The sequence below is a fragment of the Mycteria americana genome, chromosome 9, assembly GCF_035582795.1.
Source record: "Mycteria americana isolate JAX WOST 10 ecotype Jacksonville Zoo and Gardens chromosome 9, USCA_MyAme_1.0, whole genome shotgun sequence".
Lineage (NCBI taxonomy): Eukaryota > Metazoa > Chordata > Aves > Ciconiiformes > Ciconiidae > Mycteria > Mycteria americana.
This window is the reverse complement of record NC_134373.1, coordinates 19,589,383-19,614,549: the sequence shown is the minus strand read 5'-3', so window position 1 is coordinate 19,614,549 and position 25,167 is coordinate 19,589,383. Positions and strand designations below refer to the sequence as shown.

The window sequence follows — 25,167 nt, the reverse complement described above, 5'->3', positions numbered from 1 at the left end:
TTTCACTTCTCAGATATATTGACTGTCTTCCAGTCTTCTGCTGATGCGGTCCTAGCACAGGATCTGCTTTCCTCTGTTAGATCAAACCTGCTCTCTAAGTGCTTGGCAACTAGAACACAAACTCAATGTACTGGTGAAACCCTACTTCTACTGGTATCACAAAAAGCCATGTCACATATGGGTTACCACCTATGGTCACAACAGGCCATTTCTGCCACCATGACATTGTGTAACTATGAACCCTGTTGGGATGACACTTTTGCCTGAAGTGGCCAATGTAGTTGACAGGTAACAGAGGTATGTTTTCAGCCAAAAAATTCCATGGTCTCCCACCTCTGCTTCCAACAGGGACTGCTCTTCCTCTCCATCTCTGTGGAACAGTTGACCTCCTCTCCCTCATAACCCACATCACACACAGACTCATCAGCTGTACCACTGTGCTGGGGGAACATGGGCAGCTCCCTACCACCTTCCATACAGCCAACAGTCAGCATAGGATACCTTGGAAGGTCATGACTGGGAAAATATGGCAAGATGAAGAAAATAATTTTAAAACAACTAAGACTGAGAAAGTGAAGAGTCTTAACATTTTCCTCCTTTGTGCTCTAATGTTGCATCATAATCTGGACAACAAGCTGTAAAGGAAAAGGAATAAGAAGTCAGGAGACACATATAGCCCCAAGGGTAACAGCCTTTTTTTTGTAGCAGAAAAATGCTGCTGATACACCAGAAGCTCTTTTCTCCAACGAACTTTCCAAAGAGTCTCGAGGTGCCACCTCAAAGGTGCAAACTGCAGTTAGTGCTCCAGTGGCTACATGGTGCTGCTCTGAGGACAGCGGCAAAGGGCAACCTCCAACAGGAGTGGGAAACTCCCAACCACTTCACCAAGTAGAAAAAATAAAGCATACCTGACCTTTCAACTGCCTGATAACTGCATGTCTGTTTTAATCCAGAATCCACAACGTCACCCTGCTTTCTAGTCCTATCCCCTTTTAGTACAGTCTTTGGACTATGCACCAAAACAGCCATAAAACAGCGTCAAGAGCATGGAGAAAACATGTTATGACATTTCCCATTCCTCTCTTCTCTCTTGCTGTGCTCACACACATGCACACATTAATTGAAAGGGACCCAGCAAACTTGGTGGATTTTCCCCCCCAAGCTGACATGGCAATTTATCTCAAGTTTTACATGCTTTGTAGCATGCCCTATTAGAAGCAGCCCTAGAATGTGTGAAATATGGTTCAGTGTGATATACCATTATGGGTTAGAAAAAACAATGCAATATTGAGCCTAGAATTTATGTGAGTGAGCAGAACCAAAGCAAAGACCTCCCTCAGGACCTGTTTGCTCAGGACAGTTTTACTGGTATAAGGTAGGTGTGAATTTAAAATAGAACAATTTTAGCTGCTTAATCCCTCAAAACAGATACATTAATTCAGGCACATTTATTCTGCCTTTCCCCAGGTTTGCTGATGTTGCTTTGGTAGGGGCTTACATTGAAACAAATTAAAAAACACTATTTCATGAGTTCCTATAGGTCAGCTGTGGTGCAGTAACTGAAAATGCAACCATCCACAGGCAGCCAAAATTCAAGATAAAGGCTGAACACTGTTCTTGAAGTTCAAAGCAAGCATATTGTGGTCTGTCTTTGTTATATGCTAAGAGACAAAATGTGGCAAGCTACCTCAGCTCAGAGGACACACAGCAGCACAGTAAGCTGTGCTAACTCAACCGTAAGTTAATCACAACCTCATCTGCAAACCTATTGCACATTTTCTGCATTTACACAACTCCCACTCACACTCTTGCATTCATAGTTTAAGACGTACTATAAAGCTTTGACATTTATGAAAGGCACCACACTCATTTGTTGGCACACATTAGCCTCATTTGTTGCATTGTTTTACTGTCACTTTGTGTTTTCTTAAAAGGGTGAAATCTTGAGGTTTTACCCTTGGCAAGATATTTTTTAAAATCTACACACAGCAGGGTACCCCACTCTACCTTCTCTTTGCTCATTATCTTTTACACGTATCAATGTCATTTACTCTAACAACAGATGTGACAGCACACAAAACCATCTAATTCAATTTACTTTGTAATGCAAATTTATATTAATAGAAAAATGCCATTAAGTAGATAAAATACATGTGAACTAAAAAAGAATCACCTAAGCTTAAAAAAACAGGTACCTGACGTAGGAATGCCACTTTATTTAAAAGCTGAAATTAAAATAATTTTTGCAGCCAAAGATTGTAACAACACATTAACCACTCACCATGGAAAAAGCGCCTATTTTCAATAGCCTAAAAATTTGATTTTTTGATTAGGGACAACTACAGTGTTTACCTCGAGCGCCTGTGTAACAACCTACACCTTTTCTTAACAAGCTGAAGTTACAATGAGACAATGTAATATGCACAGTAGGCTATTTTACAAAAGCCGATCTGCCATTTGAGCACTCTCTATGTTTGCTTGTACTTGTAAGTTAAAGAGCTTGATGGTCACCCTGCAACTGATAACGTGCAGGGCTCCCGTACCTGCACCGACTCCTCCAGAAGTCCGGGGGCTCACGTGAACTCAATAACAAGATCAGGCCTATAATGACAGAGACTGTTTACTCCGCTGTGATTTACCACCTTTTGCATCCTGAAAAACTCAGGCAGGAAATATAAATATAAGTGACAGCACTGTAGCTAAATCCAATACCGCATAGATTTTCTCTTCGGAGAACTATCTTGCAACACGTGCTACACTTGTTTTTAGACGGGCCTTAATACGCCACAATAATAGAACAGGTGTCAAATTCGAAGAAAACACAGGAAACCATTTTTATTCTTTTAAGAAATTGTACCAGCCCAAGAATCATGAGATGAATGAAAGCAAGTAATTTGTTTACATGGGAAGTAAAATCCACAGCCTAAACACTACCAACAGCCTTCATATCATCACTTAAACCTGTTCACTAGAAATCACTTCTGGTGCACGAGCTTCTTAGGAGAAAGAGTATCCTGATTATCCTGTTAATTCTGTACTAATGTTAGTCATGCTAATTTCTGCTTTCCTTTGCATTGTTGCATTTACCTAATGTTGCTAGAAGCAGTTTGTAGCTTTTTTTCCCTCCACTGTAAAATTAAGCATATTAAGCATAAGCAAGCTTAATAACCTTCCTTAAAAGAACCCACATGTTCAACAGTTAAAACTAGTTTTCACACGCTGGCTCCCACCGTGCTGTCTCAGGCTGTGAAGCCAACCACAGCCACGCTCGCAACCTCCCGAAACCGTCCTTTCATGAGCCTCTGCTATTAAACACAGCTACCGAAACGCATCTGATCGTTACGGGCAATTAAGCCCCGTACCCCGACGCTCCCAGGAGAGCGGGGTCCCTCGTTAGCCAGCCCACGGCTCCGCCGCGCAGCTCCTCAGGCGACCGGGGGGCTCGCGGAGGCACCGTAACTTTTATTCGCCCATCACGCCCCACAGCCGGCCGGCAGCCCGAGCCCACGCCGCGGCCGCGCACCGGGGGCTGCCCCCGCGGTGCGTTGTTCTCCACAGCCACTCCCGGGCGTGGGGCGGTACAGCGGGCCCCGGCCTCCGGCAGCCCTCCGGGCCGGCGCCCACGCCCAGGCGCTGCCGAGCGGCAGACAATGGGGGCCGGCAGCCCCGCGCCCGCCGGGCTGAGGCGGCGGTTACTCACCGAACAAGGTCAGAGCCATCGCGGCGGCAGCGGCGGGGCGGGCCCGGGGGGCGGCGGGGGCTGGCCGGGCGGCGCGGGGCTGGCATTGGCGCGGCAGCTCTCGCATCAGCGGCGGGGCGCACCTGCAACACAAGTTGGGCGCGGGGCTGTCAGGGCGCCCCGCGGCACCGGCGGCCGCTGCCACTTGCTGCCGCGGGGCGGGGCGGAGCGGGGCGGCCGCAGCCGGCGGCGGAGCGGAGGGGAGGGCAGGGCAGGGCAGGGCAGGGACGCGGGGGGGGGACGACGGCTGGGGACGCGCGGCAGCGGCGGGGCGCTCCCCGCTCCCGCCCCTCCCGCCCGCGCTCACGCTGCGGCCCGCCGCCTCGGGGAGCCATCTTGCGCCGCCACACGACCCGCCTTCCTCCCGCCGCAGCCGGCGGGACGGTTCCCATGGCAACGCGGCCGGCCCGCCGCCCGCCGGGGCACAAAGGGAAGCGCCGTCCCCTCACGCGGGGCGGCCGGCGGGGCTCCCCCGGCCGCGGGGGGGGGACGGCGGCCGCGGCCCCCGTCCCCTCGCACGTACGTGGCACCGGCAGCGCCCGGCTCGTCCCTCGGGCACCCGCCGGGGCCGTCCCGGACGACTCCTCTCCGCTGGGGAGCTTCTCTGCGGAAAGCGGCATCGGGGCGCTGGGCTGCCCCGGCCCGGAGCGGGCTGCCCCCCGGGAGCGGCCTAGCAGGGCAGGCCCGCGCCTACCTGGTGCAGAGGAGCCAACGGTCTTGTGAGGAACGTGGGTTTTTAAAGCGAGATGAAAATTTCCACTTAAATGCCAGCAAGCATGAAGAGAGCAAAGCTGTGGAATTCCCCTCAAAATGTTTTGGTGTGAGAAATTTCAGCCAGCCCAGCTGCCGTCATTTTTCGCTGTCCAGGACTGTCGATTTCAGAGCTAAAAGCATTTAATTGAAAAGACAGCATCCTGCCTGCTGTAACTCACTTACACAGTTTGCATTTTTAACCTGAAAACAGATATTTAAAACAGAGATTGGTTAGTACTCAGCAGATCTTCCCCAGCATATGTAGGATAACCAGAGCCGCCTTGTTTAGCGATACAGTAGTTTTTCACTTGCAAGCATTACTTCGCCTCTCGGATGCGAGCTGTGTGCCGAGAATTCAAATGCAGCCTGAGCAGGACCGACACAAATTGTTTACTCAAATGTAATCCATTACAGCTGTGCAAATCCACAACCTTCAGCAGAGGCTTCGGAGACATCAGCCAGGGCAAGCAGATTGTGCAGGTGTTTTCATGAGCATCATACAGCCTGTCCCGCCTTCGCCTGGGGCACCGTGGCGGCTGCCACAGTGGGTGTGCAGTGGGAGGCATGCCTTCAAGACAAGGTTTTTGCCATAGGACAGTCTGGAGGAGGAAGAGCGTGTACGTAGGCTGCATCTACAGCCACTGCAATTAATGGTTCCGGTTGGGTGAATGCAGCTCAGGGTCAGCAAGTACATAGAATACGTTTTCTTTCAACAAGGCAGCTAAAGCATAAAGGTCTGTCTGAAAAATGGGTGGTTTATGTAGTTAGCTGCGCACGGGTTTTCATACTCTGAATTCTACCTGATCTTTTTGTAGAGAACAAAAGGGAAAGATTGGTGGGAAAGTTTTCAATGTCTTTAAGTCTTGTTTAATACAACAAGAAAAACATAGGGTTTTGTTATGTCTGTCAAATATTTCAAAACATAGGTTTTTATATTGGTATGTTTTGCTTAGTGTGCAAAGTTTAGAAAAATAAACATTTTATCCCGGAGTGATTGTTTCCTTCATTTTATTCCTTCCCAAATGAATTCTAGCATGATGGACCGGATTTCACAAAACATTTTCATTTTGCGTGTATAAAGTGCAAAAGTTTATTGAGCAGCTGGACTACTGAGAAATAGTATTTTAATTGCAGGGCTAAAAGGAGGTTAAAAATAGATGAAAAATGGTTTGGAAAAAACACAAAAAAATCTTTGCCATTCTGCCCATGTGATTTGACCTTTTTGTGCATGGAGTGTTTTGCTTTGCTTTTTGGAAATAAGTTGGATCTTCATACAGCTTTTTTTTTCTCTTACATTTCCTGGAATTAAATCCCAAGCTTTCACTCCGACTTCCTTCAATTAAATAGCCAGCTTTTACTCTTCCACTACTCCAAAATCTTTATTGCTATCTACTGAACTGCATATTTACATTAGAAATATTTTCCTGCCTGGAGAGAGTAACACTATTTTTCATAATAGGCATTATCACTGCTGGAGTTGTTAAGATCACTCTGAGTAATTTGATTAGTCATTTCAATTGTCTAATAATGCCTTTGCTATTAATGCAGTTATGGCTACAACCTGGGGAAGCGTGTTGGTCATTTCACAGTTAGTTACTAGAGTCGTATTTTACTGTGCCAGGAAGAGTTCTGCAGCTGATCTGAGTTTTCAAAACAAACTGAGCTCAATCATTATTTCTGATTAGATTATTTGCTTGGTTTGGGAGGATGTTTTGGCTCGGGCTCCAGCAGTCTGCAGAGAACAGCAGCAGATTGGGGAAGGACTTCACAGGCAGGCTCATACGCAGAGCTCTCGACTGGCCCTCGCAGGTAGTTGGCACAAGAAAGGCGCTGGGGGTAGCGAGGAGAGCGGCCGTACGCAGTAGGTACCATCTTACCTGATGGCAACTCTGGCTTTTACAAAGGCTGATAGCCTTGACACAGCAGGAAGAAATCAAAGGTGGAAATCAGAAAAAAAATGAGCCTGAAGTTCACTAGGTGAAGGTCCCTTCCCCCACACCCTGCTTTTTGAATGGGCCCGAAATCCTCATGGCGATTCCTGTTTAACAACAACATTATCTTAAAATTACATAATGCCTTATCAGGCCAGCACATCTGAGCGCACCAGCAATAACAATGATTCAACTACGACTCCGGGAATTTCGTTAGAAGAGAGCTGGAGTTTACCAAGCACTAACCCTCCGCCGCCTTGCGCAGGGGCGAGGGGAGGAACCGCGGATGCTCCGGGGCAGCGAGCACAAAGCCCCAGCCTGGCCCTGTTCAGCCGGAGAGGCTGTTCCTTCGGAGAGGCCCCAGCTCCTACGTTTGCTCTTTTCCAGGGGAGAGCACAAAAGAGGACCCCGTTTTGCACAACGTTGATTTAAATGGCAGCAAGGATGAGCTTGGTGTCTTATTCCTCTGGATCTTTAGCCCTTGAAAAGCTCTCCTTTTCAAAATTGGTTTGTTAGCATCGCATTCTGTAGAAAAAGCACTCTTATACTTGCCATCTGGTAGGAATATTTGGGGGTGTATTTACGAAGTGTACCTCAAGAATAAAGTCTCCAGAAGAGAAATATATACATAGCATGCTATTTTCTGGCCTGCTCGTTGTCCTTCAGGAGGTTTCTTGCCTTGTCTCTCAAGGCTCTTTAAATACCGCAGTCAGTTGCTACGGCTTCATTCTTCACATAAAATGTAATTACTGGGATTTGGGGTTGGTTTCCAGTGTTCAGGATTTTTTATTTCGGCCTCTCTCCTTTTGCCCCCTTGCTCTTGGTGCGGAGCACTGCGGGAGCAATGGCCCATTTCCCACAGTGGCCTTTCTTTGATCCATCACCTTGTCTGAGGCTCTGGTACAAAATTGCTTCTAATTACCAGACGTTTATTCTTCAAACCTTAACTAATTCACTAATCATATAGTGATAAATGAGATTTTAAAATTAATCACTGACATTTTTAAAGATTTATACACAACTGTAAAGAAAGCTTCCCAGCTAGTAAATATAATGTTGTGTGAAGAAAAAAAACCCATAAATTAAAGCTGTCCTGTATTAATGGGAAGCAGTAAAAGTGAAGACACAGTGAGATGTTACCTGATGAATAAGGGAGTAGCATCTTATCACAGTTAGTGTCTTCCTGCAACAGACCCCCTTGACAGCAGGAAAACAGCACCGTAGAAGCTTTGTCATGTGCAGAATTCAATTTAGCTTCTAATGCATAATTGCTGGGACTTTGTGGGGCAGACGGGGAGGTGGCCAAGGGCTGCCTTGCTGAGCAGATTCAGGGTTCGCAGTATTTGCAACGGAACATTTACTCCTTGGAAAACAGCAAGGCAGATTTCTACCACTTGTTCAGTAAGATAAATTCAATTGCTCTATCTAATTTAAAAGTCATCAATAAAAAGTTTGAAGACTGACTACCAAGCTTGCTCGTTAAAATTAATGTTTATATAGATGACAGCTATTTGAACATAACACCAAGCCTATCACCAAACCCAGGATTGCCATTGCACATCACCAGCATTTTGGATAATCTTTCTCCCTTTGATGAGAGAACTGTCATTTGAGCTTATCTTTTGGACACTGTTGTTGTTCATTATTAATGGCAAAGTCATTTAACCACAATATTACCCAATGCTGTACAGGCATAGAGGAAGACAGAATCCCTGCATCAAGTAGAGCTGCTACGAGCAACCTTTGCAAACCAGACACAATCAGCGTTTTACTGGGATCTATGCTAGTCTGCAGATTTTGGTGGTAATTTTTTTTTTCTCTTATCTACAGGGTACAGACTAGCAAAGTAACGGTTACTAGGAGGAACTTGTTTGTTGAATTTTATGATCGTTGCCAAAGAAAGCGAGATATGTGTAACATATCCACCATACCTTTGGTTTTAAATCACAACTACCACATTATAAACTCACATTTGGCATCCTATCCTGATCAATAGGAATTGCACTATATCCCATAACAACTTAGAGCAGTTTAGGACACAGTAGGTGACGTACATCAATGGAATGAAAAATGGGCTTAACTTGCCTGCTTTTGGCTCTCTGGGTCATGAAAAAATGTTTAACAGACATAGGTGACGACGATAACCTTTAGAGCTAGAGTTTTTTCCTGGTTACACTAGAAGTGAATGCCACAAGATCTAAGGGGAAGCAGCACAGGAGCACAATCTTAATTTTAAAACTAAACTAAAAACTAAACTAAACTAAACTGTTTGCTTAACATCTAAACAATTTGCTATGCTTAGACTGATGTTATGAGACGTGATGCCATTTTTGAATGAAACCGCATCAAAGGAAAACAGCTCACTCTTGCCTATGCTTCCTGAGCAAAATCATTTCCAAAATAATTTGTAAGGACTTCTACATTGTGGTTCCCACGTAATTGGGTTTCCAAGACTTGCGCGTGAATGTGATGAGAATTACGTCATGAACAGGTGCTATGGATAGGATACAGTAGATGCTATCTATGTATCTTGGCAAAATCATATGATCTTAATCTTTGAGGTAATTTCCATTAAAAAGAAAACCTGCACCTGAATTACTCTTCATAGCCAGCTTTTCCAATGCAACAGATAAAACCAGCAGCACTTTCCAAGAACATCTGCCTTTGCCCCCTAGGTAACATCTCTGCTCTAACACTGCTGACCTAAGTAGGCTGGAGAACGGACAATGCTGGGCTGGGTACATCTGAAGTACCCCTTCCTTTCCTCTGAATTAGGTGGCTACTTTCAGGTTCTCTGACAGGTGTCCTGTCCTGTCTTTTATGTCAGGAACTACCTCCTTCCTATTTTCTTCCAAGCTTTCACTTTTACCTTATTATTTATTTAATAAACGTTGACGAACTCCTCTAATACTTTCAAACACAAATTTACAGGTACTTCCAGCACTACAGTTGTGCCGAGGAAGGACTGGTCTTCCTGTCTCCCCCACGTCTAAGGACGGAGGCTGGAAAAGGATTAGAAAATGAAGTGTGCCGTATGGAAAGGGAAAATGCAGAGCTACCCAAATTTCTTGTATAATCACTGTCACATAAATTGCTAGATTTGACCGAAACTAAGTGAGACTTACCTTCCATTAGGGTGTGAGCTTCCTGAGGGTGCAAGCGCGCAAACAAGGTGCTGGTCACCCTAACGCTCACTGTGGATTGTGGCCGCTCAGCGCGTTGGGGTTTATGCTGACACTCAGAGCTTTCCCCTCACAACACGTTCCAGGTGATGTTTAGAGCAAGCAATATCAAAATAGGCGAGTGACTAAACTATTTATAACTGCACAAGGGCATTTTTATTTGCAGCTGGTCTGACTCTACTTTAACACCAGAGTTTTTATGAGCTTTCCTATTGCTCGCATGCACACTTACTAGCATATCCCATCAGCACAGACTTCTAATGTGAGATCAGTTATTAATAAAATTATTAAAATACTAGGAAATTTCAAAATTGCTTGCACTTTTGCTCAGAGGTAAGAGCTACGTAGTCTAAGTTACATTTTTAAGAGTCCTGCGTATGAAACACAATATGTTTTTGATTGCTTGTTTTATTAAGTGAAATGAACAGCCTAATTAAAGAAATTCCAGGAAGTTTCTGCTTTCTGTCTCCTAGGGACAAGCCTCAAGTGTCAAAGGAGATAATACTGATGGCTATAAAACACCCAAGTGTGTTTATACTGGCTGTAAAATGCAGCTTATAGCTTCTATTTAACTTCCATAATATTTCCTTTTTATACCATGCTTAGAAATACATATTAAGGCATTAATTGAAGTAGTGCTTGTATGTATTTGAAAAAAATTTGGAAATTGCAAGTAAAAAAACAGAAGGCAAGCCATTGGCAAAATAGTCTTAGGAATAAACTCTTATGAGTATAATTTCATCTATAAACACTAAAAACTAAGAACAAGCTAGCCAGCAAAAAAAAAAAAAAAAATCTGCAAGATACTTCTAGTCCTGACTTTCAAAATGTCTTTAACCCTGAGCGGATGATCTCGTACTTGAAGCCATGAGCTATGCCACAGAATTGGCGGTGGTTCTTCATGCAGTCAGTTGAGACTTCTAGATCGACTGGATGGCTTTGAAGAATTGCTAAAGAAATTAAACCTTCTCATAAGCAACCCAAACCTGCAATTCTGAAGTGCTATATAGCACCTACACGCTCTTAGTGCAATTACTTGGTTTTCTAATACCAGAGCCCCCAAAGTGATTCCTACTTTCTTAGAGAAGCCAATGTAGGTATTACTAAAGCCATTCAAAAAGAATGTTTTTAATGAGGGTATTAGTTATCCCATGCAACTTGCTTCTCAGACAGAGTTGCATCTTCTAGGATACTTAGGGTCCTTTGAAAGAACGTCCAAGTTTTAGAACACGTGAGACATTTAAGGGTATTTTAAAGCTCAGTAATGTGCTTTATATGAACAAGGGTGTATGGGCCCTGGTAAGGCAAACTGCATCAAATTTGAAGTTGAATTTTATGTGATAGTTTAGGAAATGGACTATACGAATAAGAAGCGAACTTTGGAAATGTTCTGAGAGTTTCCTGCCTTATAGACATACACAATCTAGTTCTCAACTGCCTTTGTAGAATGACCTTTAATGACCTGAAGATGCTTCTACGTCCAAGTCTCAAAGTGCTGAGATAGCAGAAGCACCGGATAACTAATCTGCAGTTCAACGAAGCTCTAAGAAAGGCGTATTTTCTTCCACCAGGAAGACTTTTGAAGGAGAATATAACACCTCCCAGAGAGAGCGAGCAAGCAAGCACATGCGCTAGTGGTACCTTTCTGCTTTACCGCACTGACCACAGCTAACTGCAAGCAGGCAGGTAATGGCAGCAGGGCACAAAAAGCAGCATAGAATAACGTTGGAAATGTCTTTCAAGACCAGCATTAGCTCTTAGGATCACAGAGAGATGACATTAACAAAGCAACTTCAAAGAGCTGAAGGAGATGAAAGTTTTTCCTCTTAATGATTCTAAAGTGTTATTGAAGGGATCAATAGCTTTTCCTGTTAAACAAGCTGTTTAAATCAAGTATTCCTGGAGAGGAGATAAACCAATTCTGGAAGTAATAGTGGGATTTAATTAGAATTTGAGATTTTCACTATTCATTAATTGATCTGCCAGCCTCACAATAGTTCTAGTGAACTGTAAGTTTACAGCAATAAGATTCCTTATGAAAGGACAAAATGATCTGATCCCTTCTGAGCCCTTTTGTCTGTGCCAAAAAGCATAATTTGTTATGTGGTTCCCACAGAGAGAAATTCTCTCTGTGGGGAGATGGTTGACGGTTGGACTAGATGATCTTAGAGGTCTTTTCCAGCCTTCATGATTCTATGATTCTATGATTCTCCTTCCTCTACCTAATGTCACTGTTTTTTCTGGGGGAGGAGAGGAGAGGGAAGGGAGAAAAAAGTGTTATTTCCCCTTCCTTAAATAATAAAATAATTGCATCCCATGGTTGTGCACATTTTGCTTATTGTTAACCAAGACACGTGGAAAGCCCCTCAACAAAGCAAAACTAAATTAGCAGATATCCAGGTCCTAAATTGGCAGTGCCAGAGACAATTACTAAGACCTGGCGACTTTTCAGCTGTGCATGCAGCAGTTCTATTTTAAACAAAATCAAAGATCACACAACTGATCTTGCAATCTGACTTGCTCATCGCCGCACCAACCTCACATCCGGAATTCAATCTCACATATTCAATTCTAAACTCATGCGATCTCCAATCAGACAGACATATAGGAAACTAATTCCTGGTTTAGTCCTTCCAAAATTCAGTTCCTAGTGGTTTTCTACATGCAGTAGAGATGTGATACCAATGCTTTCAGCCTGCGCAAATACGATTACTTCAGAATTCAGCGTTTATCTGCAGCAACAATTTACTGATAAGAGGAGCAGTTTCCAAAGAGCTTGCTTTTTTTTTTTTCCTTAAACCCCAGTAAGTCAAGGAAATATGTGTTGAAAAGATGGAACCAAGCAAAGCTCGTGGGCAAACACTGGACAGTAGTGCATGAGCAGGGGGACGGAGGCCCTCACCATTTCAGTGTTGGCTGCAGCAAAGTTTCAACTGCCAATTTGCTGCTTGTTCTTAGAAAACAGCTTCTTTGGTCCACCGAGGGAAAACTGCTCTCCTTTCTGCTCTCAAATGGACATATTTTTAAGAAGAATGTGTCTTAAACTGTTTAAACATGGGACAAAGAAATCCAATTATTCTCTGAGAGCGTCAAAATCAAAAGCATTAATCCAGATTATCATGTTATACAGCATTAAAATTAATTTCCTCTTTATAGCATATAATCATTACCCACATAAAGACAAAAAAAACATTAAAAGTAACATTGCCTATGCTCTGTCCAGTTCTTTGAAGGAATGAAAAACATTGTGTAGGCACTATGTACTGATTCACTTACATTTGTATTTAGCTTGACAGCTTCAGAAAACATAGATGCAAAGTTCAGAGGGATCATTACTAATCAGATTGCTTTCGCTCTTCTTTCTCCTTTATTTCAAGGTCTGACCGCGTGGCCATTTACTCCTAAGATTTGTTTTCTTTCCTGTGTGCACAACAGGACACCTTCCTTCTGCCTGCGAGGAATCATATTCTCTTCAAAGCGTCCTGCTGCTCTGAAAACTTGCGAGTGAAGGGCAGATGCAGCCAAACACCTGCAAGACCCCAGTTGTTAGAGAAAGCCGCTATTCTAGCTTTAGGAAATTGTCCCAGATCTAGGGATTTCCTCATGTATTTTTAGCTGGGACAAACAAGACAGATTTCTTGATGCTTTTCAGACTGCATTTGCCAACACTCCCCAAACTCTTCCTGCTCTGTCTACCGAAACATGCTTCCATGACCATTTACTCCCACCTAAAGCAGTGCTGCTCCAGTCCTGCTTCTGCTCCCTCCTCTTTCTTCGCAGCTGCGCTGGCCGTCGCCCGACGCCGTGGCCTAGGGAGGTAGCCAGCAGCTGCTGGGGGGCCGGAGGAGGGCAGGAGTGCCAGTGCTGGCCTCCCCGCCGGGGCGGTGAGCCCACGGCAGCGTGAACCCTCAAGTGACCCTCTCGGGGAGCTGTGCTGCGAGTGCTCTTGTTAATCAGACTCTTTAGTCTGCTGCAGTTTACTTCAAACATCACAGAAAACAAGAATCAAAATGAAGGATTTCTTTATCCATCCACAAACTCCTTCACAGCCCATCAAACCCATGTCATGCCATCTATGTCATGCCATCTTCATCGACTTCTACAGCAACGTCAGCAGGGTGGATTGGATTTCTGCACCAGTCTGGAGAATACCCGTCAGAGAGCCTCGGGCTAATTACAGCCCTGGCGACCGCTGCTGCGAGCACCTTGCAATGGAACAGGGTAACATGGGCCAGTAGATGGAGAAATTCAAATAGCGCATGGAAAAAGCAGACCCACAAATAACAACCACCACCCCCCTATCACAATGGAGAGCGAAACTGCAGGAAGACGAAACGCTGCAGAGCTCTCCTCAGTCAGCCGTTTCTGAAGCGGGAGTATCCCCATCAGTGGGCTCAAATCACATGCAGGGCGTGACTGCTGTCTCCTATCCCCGGCTTACATTGATGAATGCATTTAAAGATAGTTTCAGTGGTTTTTTTTTTTTAATTATTTGTTTTTGCTGTACAAGCAAAGTCTGTTATTCAACTCCAGAAGCTAGTTTATGGCAGTTACTTTTTCAAGAGTCTATTCTGAAGGCCAAATTTTAATTTTGATATTTTTTTAAAAGCTTATATTCTTCTCTAAGGAGTCGAGCAGGCAAATTGTGCTATGAAGAGCCTTGTACCATTCTCTGGTAGTTCATCAGAAGAGCAGAGGGAATAGTTTCCCCTTATCTCCCTGGAGAACGACGAGCCAGAGGGAAAAGCCTCCTGCCAGAAGAGAGACAGATGAACAGTCAGTGAAGCAGGGGTGGCTTTCAGCTTCTCTTCATACGGCACTGGCCAAATTAATATTTTTGTATTTTATTATCAAGTAACAGTAAGGTGCAGCCTGCCAACTCTGTTTGAAAGTTTATTCAACGCTTAGCAGTGGAAAACTCCCCGACGTGCCCGAGGCTGGCAGCAGAGGAAGGGAGGGAGTTCCCAAGCCGTCGGGCAGCAGGCAGCGCGGCGTCCCAGCCACTGCGGGTGCCGACCTGGGGAAGCTGTACCTTTCCGCAACCTCTCTATCGTCCTCTCTCAAGAGCTTAATGTGCTGGAAAATGTAGAATATCGGGGGGGGACGACACCTTTATGACAATATAGAGAATGTATTTGCTCAAAAAATTTAGCAGTTACCACTAGATGGCATTTTGATCCTGAGAAATTAGAAACTCCCAGGGTTTGAATTACTTGTTGCAGACAGCAGGAAACAGTAGGAAATGGAATTACTTACCTCATTAGGTTAATAATTTATTATCCATTGTCTCGTATAAGCAAGACATCACTAACACAAGACACTTTTTCTTGCAAATCTATAAATCCCCTTTATTTAACTATAGCTTGGTACTCTTCTCTTCAGCCCTCTGCTCAGTAGGTAGGGGTTTGAGCTCTGGTCAGCGCTTACCAAAAATCTTTTCCACATTTTTAAGTGAAAGACAAACGTAGGCCAGTTCACAGACTTTGAGCATGCCATGGAAATCTGCCAGAAATGCCTTGCTCCAGCAACTGTACACAGTATTTCCTGTGTTATTTTTGGATAAATCTTTAATACAGATTGCAGTACAAAAAATAATTCCCATTCAGGAAAAGAGCTGTTACAATTTGATTGTTATGAAATAATAACTTGTATAAGCAAATTTGTATAATTTGTATAAATAATAGTTTCATAATATTCACTTCTGAATACTATACTTTGCACCGGTTCATTGTAATTTCAGCTTGTATGAGCTGTGATATAGAAGATGACATTTCCATTCTTAATCTTTGCAGGGCACAATGTATCGTACCCAGAGGGGCAATGAAGTTCTACTGGGCACATGCTGGGGTGACACGTAGCTAGCCTGTCAAACATCCATAAGCCTCTCAATGTCAGGTTAAAACCAAGCAAGAGGATTTCCCTTACTCTGCAGCAAAACAGGAGACTGAGAAGTGAACTATTAACTTTTTCCTTAAAAGAGACTAGAGTACAGTTAACGCTTACTTACAGGAAGTCAGAACACCTTCAATAAATGTACTTAATTAATTTTGCATGTATGCAAATATATACAATATTATGAGGATGGTTTTTTGTTAGATCATCCTAAGTACTGCTGCTCTGAGCATATAGCAGCCTGTTTAACAGTTCATCACCGCAAAATGCAGCAATCACAATATGGACATAACTTCATTTCCCACTGAAATTCTGAAAGAAAAAAAAAAACAAGCAAAAAATCCCAGAACAGAACCCAAAAGATATTCCAAGTATGCTCTTTGAAAAACAAGTTTTTTGTGTAGTATAAAACTGCATACCAACATGCTTCAGAAATACTTCCGTTTCAAGCGTTTTTTAATATATGCTCAATGTATCTAAAGTACAGGTCTCACACCAAGGTCTCTTGCTCTTAACAGGTCTTCAGCAACAGCAGTGGTAGTTGCTGCTGGCCGCAGCAAGGGGCTGAATGGCTGGTGGTAGATTAGACAAATTATCAAAACCTTTCACGGTGGAGGCTTATGGCAGCATTCAAATAACCCATAAACACTAATATCTTAGATTTCTGAGCACTTGAAGAGTGAAATTGAGAAAATATTCAGGAAAAAAGCTTCCCTGCTTAGACTAAGCTACTGTAAAGCTCTAGGTATGACAGTGACTTTTGAGGAGTAACTTTGGGCCTTAGAAAGAAATGCAATGTTGAGCTAGAAGAAAAAAAGAGAGATAATTGCTGGATGATGATGCACAGAGAGTCTGTGCATCACTCAGATTTTCTTTGACTAAATTATGTTTACTGACAGAAGCGTTGATGGTGATTAGCAGCTGGCTAAATCAGATCCTGCTCTCCTACCTGCTTGGGAAAGCCTCATTATAGAAGGGATCTAACTTCACTAGGGTAAATTAATCTTCACCTCTTCATAAAACAGGCACACGTTTCTTTGAAATTGTCATGGTAGGAAAGCTGCTTTGGTTTAAGTCAAATATTCTAAAAAATGGCGTACTGCAAAATTTTATATGGCTTTGTATTGGTTTAGTAAGTATACACGTGCACTTTTTTTTTTTTAATTTAGCTTAACACTATTCTCCAGCAACGTGAGCTGGACTGAAATAAATCAATAGACGTGTCAAACCAAAACTTTACACTCTCTAAAAGTTTGTGTTTATAACAATCTAACTCTGCCAAAGCGGTGACATTTTCTTAGGTAGACAAGACCCACAGGATTTCATGCACCCTGATGAACGCATCTGGGTGCCTGGCGGGTTATAAAGGGCAGTTACGTTAAGTGGGGGTGGGTGCCCTTATCTGGTAGGTGAAAACAACAACAACAACAAGATCTAAACGAGACGTGAAATTACAAGAGCAGGTAAAGATCATGCATTTCTGTCCCGAAACAAAATGACTTTGCCAGACCTTTGGAACAAGGAAAAGGCCGGTTTATAACAAACTGGTACTTACAATTTAAAGAGGCCGTAGAAGGGAAGCGTGCAAGTCCGTATAACGTGTTTCCAGCCCAAGGAAGCCAATGCTGTGCCATGTGATAGGCAGAAGCGACGACTACAACTATGCTGACAACTCAGAAATGGCATTCCAGTTGTGTGGTGACTGGAAAGAGAGCTCAAAGATCTACGGCCAGCAACCTTCTTACACAGCATTCAAGAGAGTGCTGCGTATTTATAGAAGAAAAAAGAGTTATGTCCTATTAGAATCAGAGCTCTAAAAAGTTTGGGTAAACTGTTAGAGGCAGCATAAAGAACTCTTGTATATATTCACACATATGTGAAAGTCATAAATTGTAAACTTACTAGCTTGAGATTCATTAAATATTCAACAAAATGATCAAGTGTTCAAAATGTTCCTCTCATCCAGTGAAATATACAGCATCTCTTTGTCATTTACAAGGATTATCTATTTTTTCAGCAAAAATCATTAGCCCTTTAAAGCAATTCTGCTGAAAGGGAGGACAGAAAACAAGAAAACTGAAATATTAGCCTTCTGCTTGTTTTGAAATCATAACCATGCTGACTATAAAGTTTGTTGGTTTTTATAGACAACTGGAACGACTCTAACTATACGTTCTATCGCCCTTAGGAGTATCTTTCTCAACACGCGGTCATGAATAACAGGATGTTTGTACTACTTACCTCGAGTGAGATCAAAACATTCCTAACAGCACTGTAACCATTTTGAAGAAATAGATCATCACAGAATGCATCTTCATGTCAGCGAGCGTGTCAGAGGAGAGGGCTGGCATAATGGAGCAGCGAAACACAGCACCTTCTTGTTCAGAGGGAATAGTAGCCAAATGGTGCGGACTTTTTCCCCTCCATTTCATTTTCTTGATTTATTCAGAAAGGCAATTTATTTTGCTGCTAAAGCAGAGGGCTCGTTCTCTCTTTGCTTGTCTCCCTTTCCCCCGATTAGAATCCTAGATGTAGGATGTGGATGTGATCTCCCATTTTATTTTTAAACATAAACAAATTAGTAGGCTTTTTGAAATCATTCAGTTTCTAAAATGCATCAGTCCAGTGATTTCTCAAGGACAGTATTTTTGCCTTCTGTAATGGTCTAGGACAAGTAATTCAGCTAAAGGGAGGGAAATACCATTTAGGTACCATGCCAATAGTAGCTTGCAGCGAAACAAGAGCAGGGACTTTTTAGGCAGGGGAAAAAAAAAAAAAATAGACCTTAACTTTTGTCTTACGGGTAGCTAAACATACCCATCAGACTTGCATTCATTGCATCCAGTACACCTGGGGACAGACAGTATTAAATGGAATTGTAATAGCTCATGTTTGTACTTTGATGTATTAAGCTAGCCCTAGGCGAGAGTTAGGCGAGGAAAACCTGGTTCCCTGCAATTCTGTTCCTCTGAAGGTATCTGTGTGACAGCACGCTCATTCCTGAATCTCATCTTCTCGGTCTAGCACTGACAGGTCTCCCGAAGCTACAGCGTACTATCCTTCAAGCTCATTAATTGTAAGCCGGAGCATCACCAGGCCCTGCTGTCTGAACTGGTTACAGATACTGCCCATTCCCTACTCCACTTTGTTTCTGCTATTGGTATTAAAAACAGACAAAGAGAAGTTCCTAGAAGCACGACTCCTTTCCTTTGCTTCAAGCTGTTTAGGACCTTTTATGCTTGTTACCATTTCCAATCAGTCTATGCAGCTTAAGCTACTGTCTCTTTACCTATGGATTAAAAATAATATACTCGCATAATGATTTCACAACACTTTTCAGATTAAGTATTCATTCTCAGATTAAATTCTGTTATAGGTACTTTATTTAAAAATTTGAGAACCTTCTCTCCCCTCTCTCCTCTTCCCCAAAAATGAATAGGAAAAAAGTGCTTGGAACAACATACATCTTCATCATAAAAATGGTAACAGAAGAGGGGTAGAGACTTTGAGCGAGCTTTTAAATAAAATAATTACACAAATTGGATCAAGTTTATGTGTCTTGTTATTCTACTGGCAGCCATGTAATGAGATTATAACTAACCCCACACCTAGGAAGTTAGAAACTCTTTTTAAAGATAGTTGCACTTTGCACAATTCTGAAGCCATCAGCATACAACCTGCTCTCATTAGTTGTGCAGAGCATCTGTAATGACATTTTTTGCAACACTAAGAATTCCATACTGAGGATTCAGGACGTCCTTCCAGAACTAAGTATGTATTCTGTAAGATATCTTGTTCTAGGAAGATGTCAATGTCAAGATTTCATAAGCTTCTCCTATCTATTTTAGCTGAAGAAGACAACGTATACAGCATGCAGAAACTCCTTTCCTGACTACTAACTTCCTGAAATGAAAGTCTGCTATACAGAGTTAACACAACCAAGGAGGAAGCAATATGCAAAAAGAAGAAATTCCACACTAACTATATAAGCACCTTCAGGGGCTCATCACACAGAAAGAAAAAATATTTTGAAGAGGAAGAAAGTGACGAACAAGAAAGGTCATAATCTTAAATTACATGAAGGGGAAAAAAAAAAGAAAAAAAAGTCATATTAAAACCTGAAATTAAAATTAAAAGGTCAGGAGACTTACCATTAAACAATATAAAACTTTGAAAACCCGAGTTATTTTATGATAGTGCCATCTGGACCGACTCTACACAGTGTTATACAAGACAGAGGTCAAATAAATCATACCTGTATTACTGTTGATACGATGGGTAAAAATAAATGTAAAGGAAGACTACTGTAAGCCAATCTTACACTCACTGTTCTGCAATGCAAATGAGCGCAGTTCAAATTATTTCTCTACTGAGGGAAGCAACAGGCAGCATATAAATGCAAACAACCTTCATTAGACACACTGTCATGAGTATATTAATCGTGTCAAGAAGCATTGCTGAAGTTTCCTTCAGTGCAATTTAACATACCTTACTTTATTAGGATGCACTTAATTTCACTATGTTTTCTCCTCATTATCATTTATGATGACCAATTAAAATGTTTGTGTCTGTCTCTAAGCAAATTACTTTTGTAATTCTGGTAGCTGAAATCACCACTCATCCAACTCCTCTGTCATCTCGTTCCATCAGTGTAATATCTTTCTTTGCCCAGCCTCTATTAGCATTTTAAAGAGAAAAAGCTTGCTTAGATTGGATAGTTAGGTATAAAACCGGGTCTTTTTACAGTGTAGACAATAAAAAGTGGGTTGGTTCCCCCCCCAGTTGCCCTGTTATACAGCCTTCGTGTTTTTTTTTCCTTGGAGTGACAAGCGTAACTCACATAGCCAGAAAAAGAACACAACGAAGCAACAGAGGCCTTGGGCATTACTCGCATCTTGGGCTCCAAGTTATGTGCAGTTTGAGTTTAATTTCCTTTGGTCAACACATGCAATACATGCAAGTACACGGCAACTTTACCTTTTTTTTGTTCCCCTCCAAAGCCTCCGTATCAGAGTTCTGCCAAGAGCTTTCCAAACGATGACGTAACAGGCTGTGCCACACCATATATCATGTTTCCAATATTCATAAATAAGCCCAAACCATTTTTAATATTCTAAAAGTCAAACGTGAGGGCATGATCTTTTCTCAACCTTTCACAACAAAGTTGTGAGCAGTTCATCTGAGTACAGCTGTCATTTCCTAGCTTCATGTATATTAAGGTAAGATTAAGATATCTGAAAGTTAGCTGGAAATTCTGATTACACACAACGCTTTTGCTGTGGAACTCACGGCAAGCAGAAATGGCTGAGCAACACCTGGGATCACCAAGCGATGTTTATGAACTCCTTTATCTGCGCATTACCTGGGGCTCCTCCAACTAACGATACAAGGCTGATTCCTCAGAAGCTGCTGGAACTCAACTGCAGAGCAATGGAATTTGGCTTCTTTTCTAAGGAAACGTATGTGTTCTTATTTACATAACATTACTTTGACATTACAGTAATGACTTCCAGAAAAGTGCTGATAATTGCAAGGGTGAAGAAATAAGTCTGAAGACAGTGCTGCCTTTTAGAACAATTATAATTTCATTAAAATAGGAACATAACTTAAAGATAGATTTTATTCTCTTTGATGATTTACTCATGCAAACTGCACATAAAAGAAAACAGTACAGTTTGTGAAACATGTCAAATGTAAAGACCCAAAACGCTAAGTACAGAAGTAGTGTGACATACGTCTCAAAACAGAATCCATGGTAGTACGACTAATAACTTTTCTCTATTTGCTGAACACAGATTTTAATGGTTCCTCTTCCAGCCCCACTGTTAAATTCATTAACTGTTTACACGTCTCCTATACACTTATGTAGACTTATTTTACAAGCGTGACAGTTTTGTTATAAAAAAACTCCACTTATATAAATATGATTTAAAAAGCCTTTGTGTTTAGGAGAGCAAATTGTAGTATAATCAATGAGGCCTTATCTAGTCCACCAAAACTACAATGAAAAGTGACTGTATAGCTTTCTTGCAGAATTCCCATTTTGTGCCTTTGCAGTTAATTTCCTTCTCCCAAGAGGTCCATTGTATTTCACCATCCTGGAAACGTTCAATAACTGTTACAGCTTTTTATCTTGAAATTGGGAAAGTAAGACTTTTGAACACATGAGGTTATCAACTCAACTTTCTTAGTTTTAAAATACAAAATATTTAGAATCCCTATTATTTTCATGCGTAAAGCCCTGCAATGATACATACATGACTTAGATACTTCTTTGTTCAGTTTTCATTATAGTATGGTTGTATATATATTGTAGAAATGATGATTTTCCCATGGATCAATTACATTTTTAGATTTAAAACTGAATCAAATAGAAACTTGATGGCACTGACACTTAAAAACACATAGTATAGTGTGGAGAAGGAAGAGCAAATGAACTACACAACCCATTATAAATGCATTAAATCTTTGTTATATACATAATGGAATCCTGCTTTACTGCCAGTTGCTACTATGCATCTGTTTTTGCTATTATACAAAGTTTTCCGACCTGAAAGCACACATCTACTTTTTAAAACAACTTAATCTATTGTAAAATATTGTACTGTATTTTGAACATGAGTACAGAATCAAAATAGATAATGGCACATTTAAAAAACTCAATATCCTACAGATGATTGGATAATGAGAAAAACTGTACCTACAATCATCTCATCAGAAACAAACTACATCATGGAATGTTAGTTATCCAAGTTCGCACAGTAAATAACATTTTAAAACTGCAATCACCTATCAGCCAGCATCACATTGAAGGCATCTTTAAACATTCAAGCAAAAGACTGCTGGCATTAACTACTGAACCATTCTCACGCACACACCACACACACCACATTATAATTACATTGTTTCCAAGATACGGTAGATACTGATTTTTTTTTTTTCCCCACAAGAAAGGTATCAAAATTTTTGCTACTAAAAGATGACAGTGCTTACACAAGAATTAAATACAAGTTAGCTTGCAAATACAAGACAATGACAAAAAAAAGTCTTGAGTTGTCTGAAGAAGGATTTTAGGCTTTTCTGGCATCCAAAACCATGAGTAAACTCCTTAGTCTGCGACTCAAAAATCCACAAAATATCAACCTACTTTGGAATACTAAGTATTCCATATTTGATAACCCTGTATTTTACAATATGCTTACTGGTTTCAGCCTAGCAACAAAGGGTAGTTATAGATATCTATTCTGACCGGAGAAATAAAGCTCTCCTCCCCCCAGAATGAAAGTGTTGGAGGGGGAAAAAAAACCCACCTGACATCAATTTAAGATTAAAAAAAAAAATCAAATCTATTTAGTAATGATCCTCATCTAGGATAGGTATGTGCATAAGAGTACTGTATCTCATATACTGTACTGGCCCTATTAAAGAAATTAAAAACCCCAACAGTTAAAAAGCCAACCAAAATGCTATACATAAACCAACCCAAACGTTTTTCTCCCAATGTTCTTCCTCTCATAATGTGCAAAACAACAAAAAGGCAAAAAGACTAAAAGCAAATTTACTGTTACTGTCTTTCTCTTGCCTAGTGCTTTATGACCTTGCCAATGTTACAAAGTCAATAGGGACTATGCAGAACTTTGGTATAAAAATGTCACATAATATTACGATCACAGTCTTGGGGATGACCTTTAGTATTTCACCCCAATGTTTGTTGAAATAATACCAAATTAAAAATGAAATAAACCACATTGTACTGTACACACACTTTACACATTAAGCACAAAAAATAACTAGTAAAACTAATACTTAAAAAAAAAAAAAAAAAGTCTTTTGCAAAGAGACTAGAACTGGTGTTCTGTCTCATCTTCACCTGCCAATCGTTAAAGCCAAATTTAAGTTGGATTTTTAAAAATGAGTAATTTTAAGCTACAATTTCTCCTAGATGGAGATTGGTCTTTTGTCGATTTCCCTTTAAAGTCACAAATGTATATCTAAGAAACTGATGCAATGCAAGTTTTTAATCAACTTCCTGAAGGCTGCGACTGGGAGGGAGGTGCCATGACCATCTGGGAAAGCACCGGCTCTGTGCTCTGGTCCGCCATCTGGGTGAGAACGGAGGTGGCCACCGCTTCTGCCTTGGAAGTTGAGCTTACGCCGTTGGAAGTGCTGACAGAACTGTGCTGAATAGCTTCTGTGTGTGGACTGCTTGGCACCGATATGTCTTCCGAACTGTCATCTTTATCTGCAGCTGAAGAAGAAACCTTAAGTTATTTTTTCCTCCGGAATGCACACCACCACGTCCCAGGTAACGGCAATCATCCCCTAAGTAATTAAAATTCATGGTGTAATGCAGCCCAAATTGCAAAACAACTTTATTTTCATTTTTTAAAAGAAAATACTACTTAGTCAGCAAAAAATATGGACTGCAGTATGGAATATTCAGGAAACAAGAACATTTTCACATCTTCAAAGTCATGATTAAAATTGTCTGATTTCCTGCCTAGTAAATCAGCTGGTGGATACCATGCCTAATTCTAACGATGAATGCTCATGTCAATAAGCAGTATTTATAGATTAAAAATGCTATGAGATCTCTTGGTGCTATATGAATTGGCTTTAGATTTTTAACATATGCTATTTGCTGCGTTTGCTTAGTAATGAAATGAGAATAATTCTACGTTCAGTAATTAATACTTGTGATCATGAATATGATATCTGAAAAAATATTATTTACACCACTATAAGGATTGGGCAATACTTCTAAGTTTTCAACCCACATTCTTTTAATAGAGTGAAGTTCAGTAACTTCTTTAGTACACATGCCTCTCAATAAGATTTAAAATTGTTAAAACTGATTTTAAAAATATCTTCAAGAATATTTCAGGTGTTCTCCACAAAACTGAAGTGAATTAGCCACACAGTTGCATCACTTTTTCTCATGACAGAGGGTAAACAGATTAAAAAAATTCTCATTGTGCAAAACTAGAATTTACAAAATGAGCATGATTTAAAATGTCTTTCTTGCACAGACATCTTAGTCATGCTAAAATAATCCTTTTTTCCCCGAGAGTTGCAAAAGTTAGCCAAGGCATTATGCAAACACTGTCAAGCAAAAAGCTGAGTTAAAGACTAAAAAACCAAAAAACAAAATAAGCCTACTGTTTTTCACTCAAAACTATGAACAGGGAATTTAATTGTAACTTTTTTGTATCACTTTGCGCTACTTAGTGTTTTCAAGTATTTTTCACAAGAGTTTTATATATTGACGTAAACCCAGTACACAGATGGAATACTGGAAGTCCCTTTTAAAACACTACTGACTATTGTATAACGTAACAATATAGACACACACACATAGCCAGAAGAAGCATGAACTATTGCTTGTGACATAGCAATGGAACAAAGCTTGATTTTCTCTAGACTTGTCTTTGCAATCCCTTTCAGATTTGCTTGAGATTGGCCTACAAATTCACAAGTTACCCAGGGGAAGAGAAGGGATGGGAAAGGATGATGCTAACACTAAAAGATGAACAACACTGTGGTATCATAGCCTTGTTTCCACAGAAAACCAGGCTAACAGCAGCAACTAAAAGGAACACTAAGCATGAACAAACAATGATGAAATGAAGTTTATGATGTACTGAGGTTTATACGACATACTAGCTATGGG

General features: G+C 41.3%; 2 protein-coding genes across 10 annotated transcripts in view; both read right to left on the bottom strand.

Moving 5' to 3' along the window:
* CHN1 (chimerin 1) overlaps nucleotides 1-4,423 on the bottom strand; it is a 105,929-nt gene extending 101,506 nt beyond the window's left edge. Inside the window, exons 1-2 of one of the 3 annotated variants that reach the window (XM_075511793.1) lie at nucleotides 4,047-4,423; nucleotides 3,701-3,822 (exon numbers count right to left, since the gene is read on the bottom strand). In XM_075511793.1, the coding sequence (XP_075367908.1) occupies nucleotides 3,701-3,806 (106 nt within the window). In that variant the 5' untranslated portion in view covers nucleotides 3,807-3,822; nucleotides 4,047-4,423. Of the gene's footprint in view, nucleotides 1-3,700; nucleotides 3,972-4,046 lie in introns of those variants that run through there. The other 2 variants (XM_075511790.1, XM_075511795.1) reach the window with 2 other exon arrangements.
* Nucleotides 4,424-21,054: 16,631 nt separating this feature from the next.
* ATF2 (activating transcription factor 2) overlaps nucleotides 21,055-25,167 on the bottom strand; it is a 51,512-nt gene continuing 47,399 nt past the window's right edge. For 6 of the 7 annotated variants that reach the window (XM_075512469.1, XM_075512472.1, XM_075512471.1 and 3 more), the window contains one exon: nucleotides 21,057-23,745. In XM_075512469.1, coding sequence (XP_075368584.1) covers nucleotides 23,519-23,745 — 227 coding nt within the window. In that variant the 3' untranslated portion in view covers nucleotides 21,057-23,518. Of the gene's footprint in view, nucleotides 23,746-25,167 lie in introns of all 7 variants that reach the window. The other variant, XM_075512475.1, reaches the window with a different exon arrangement.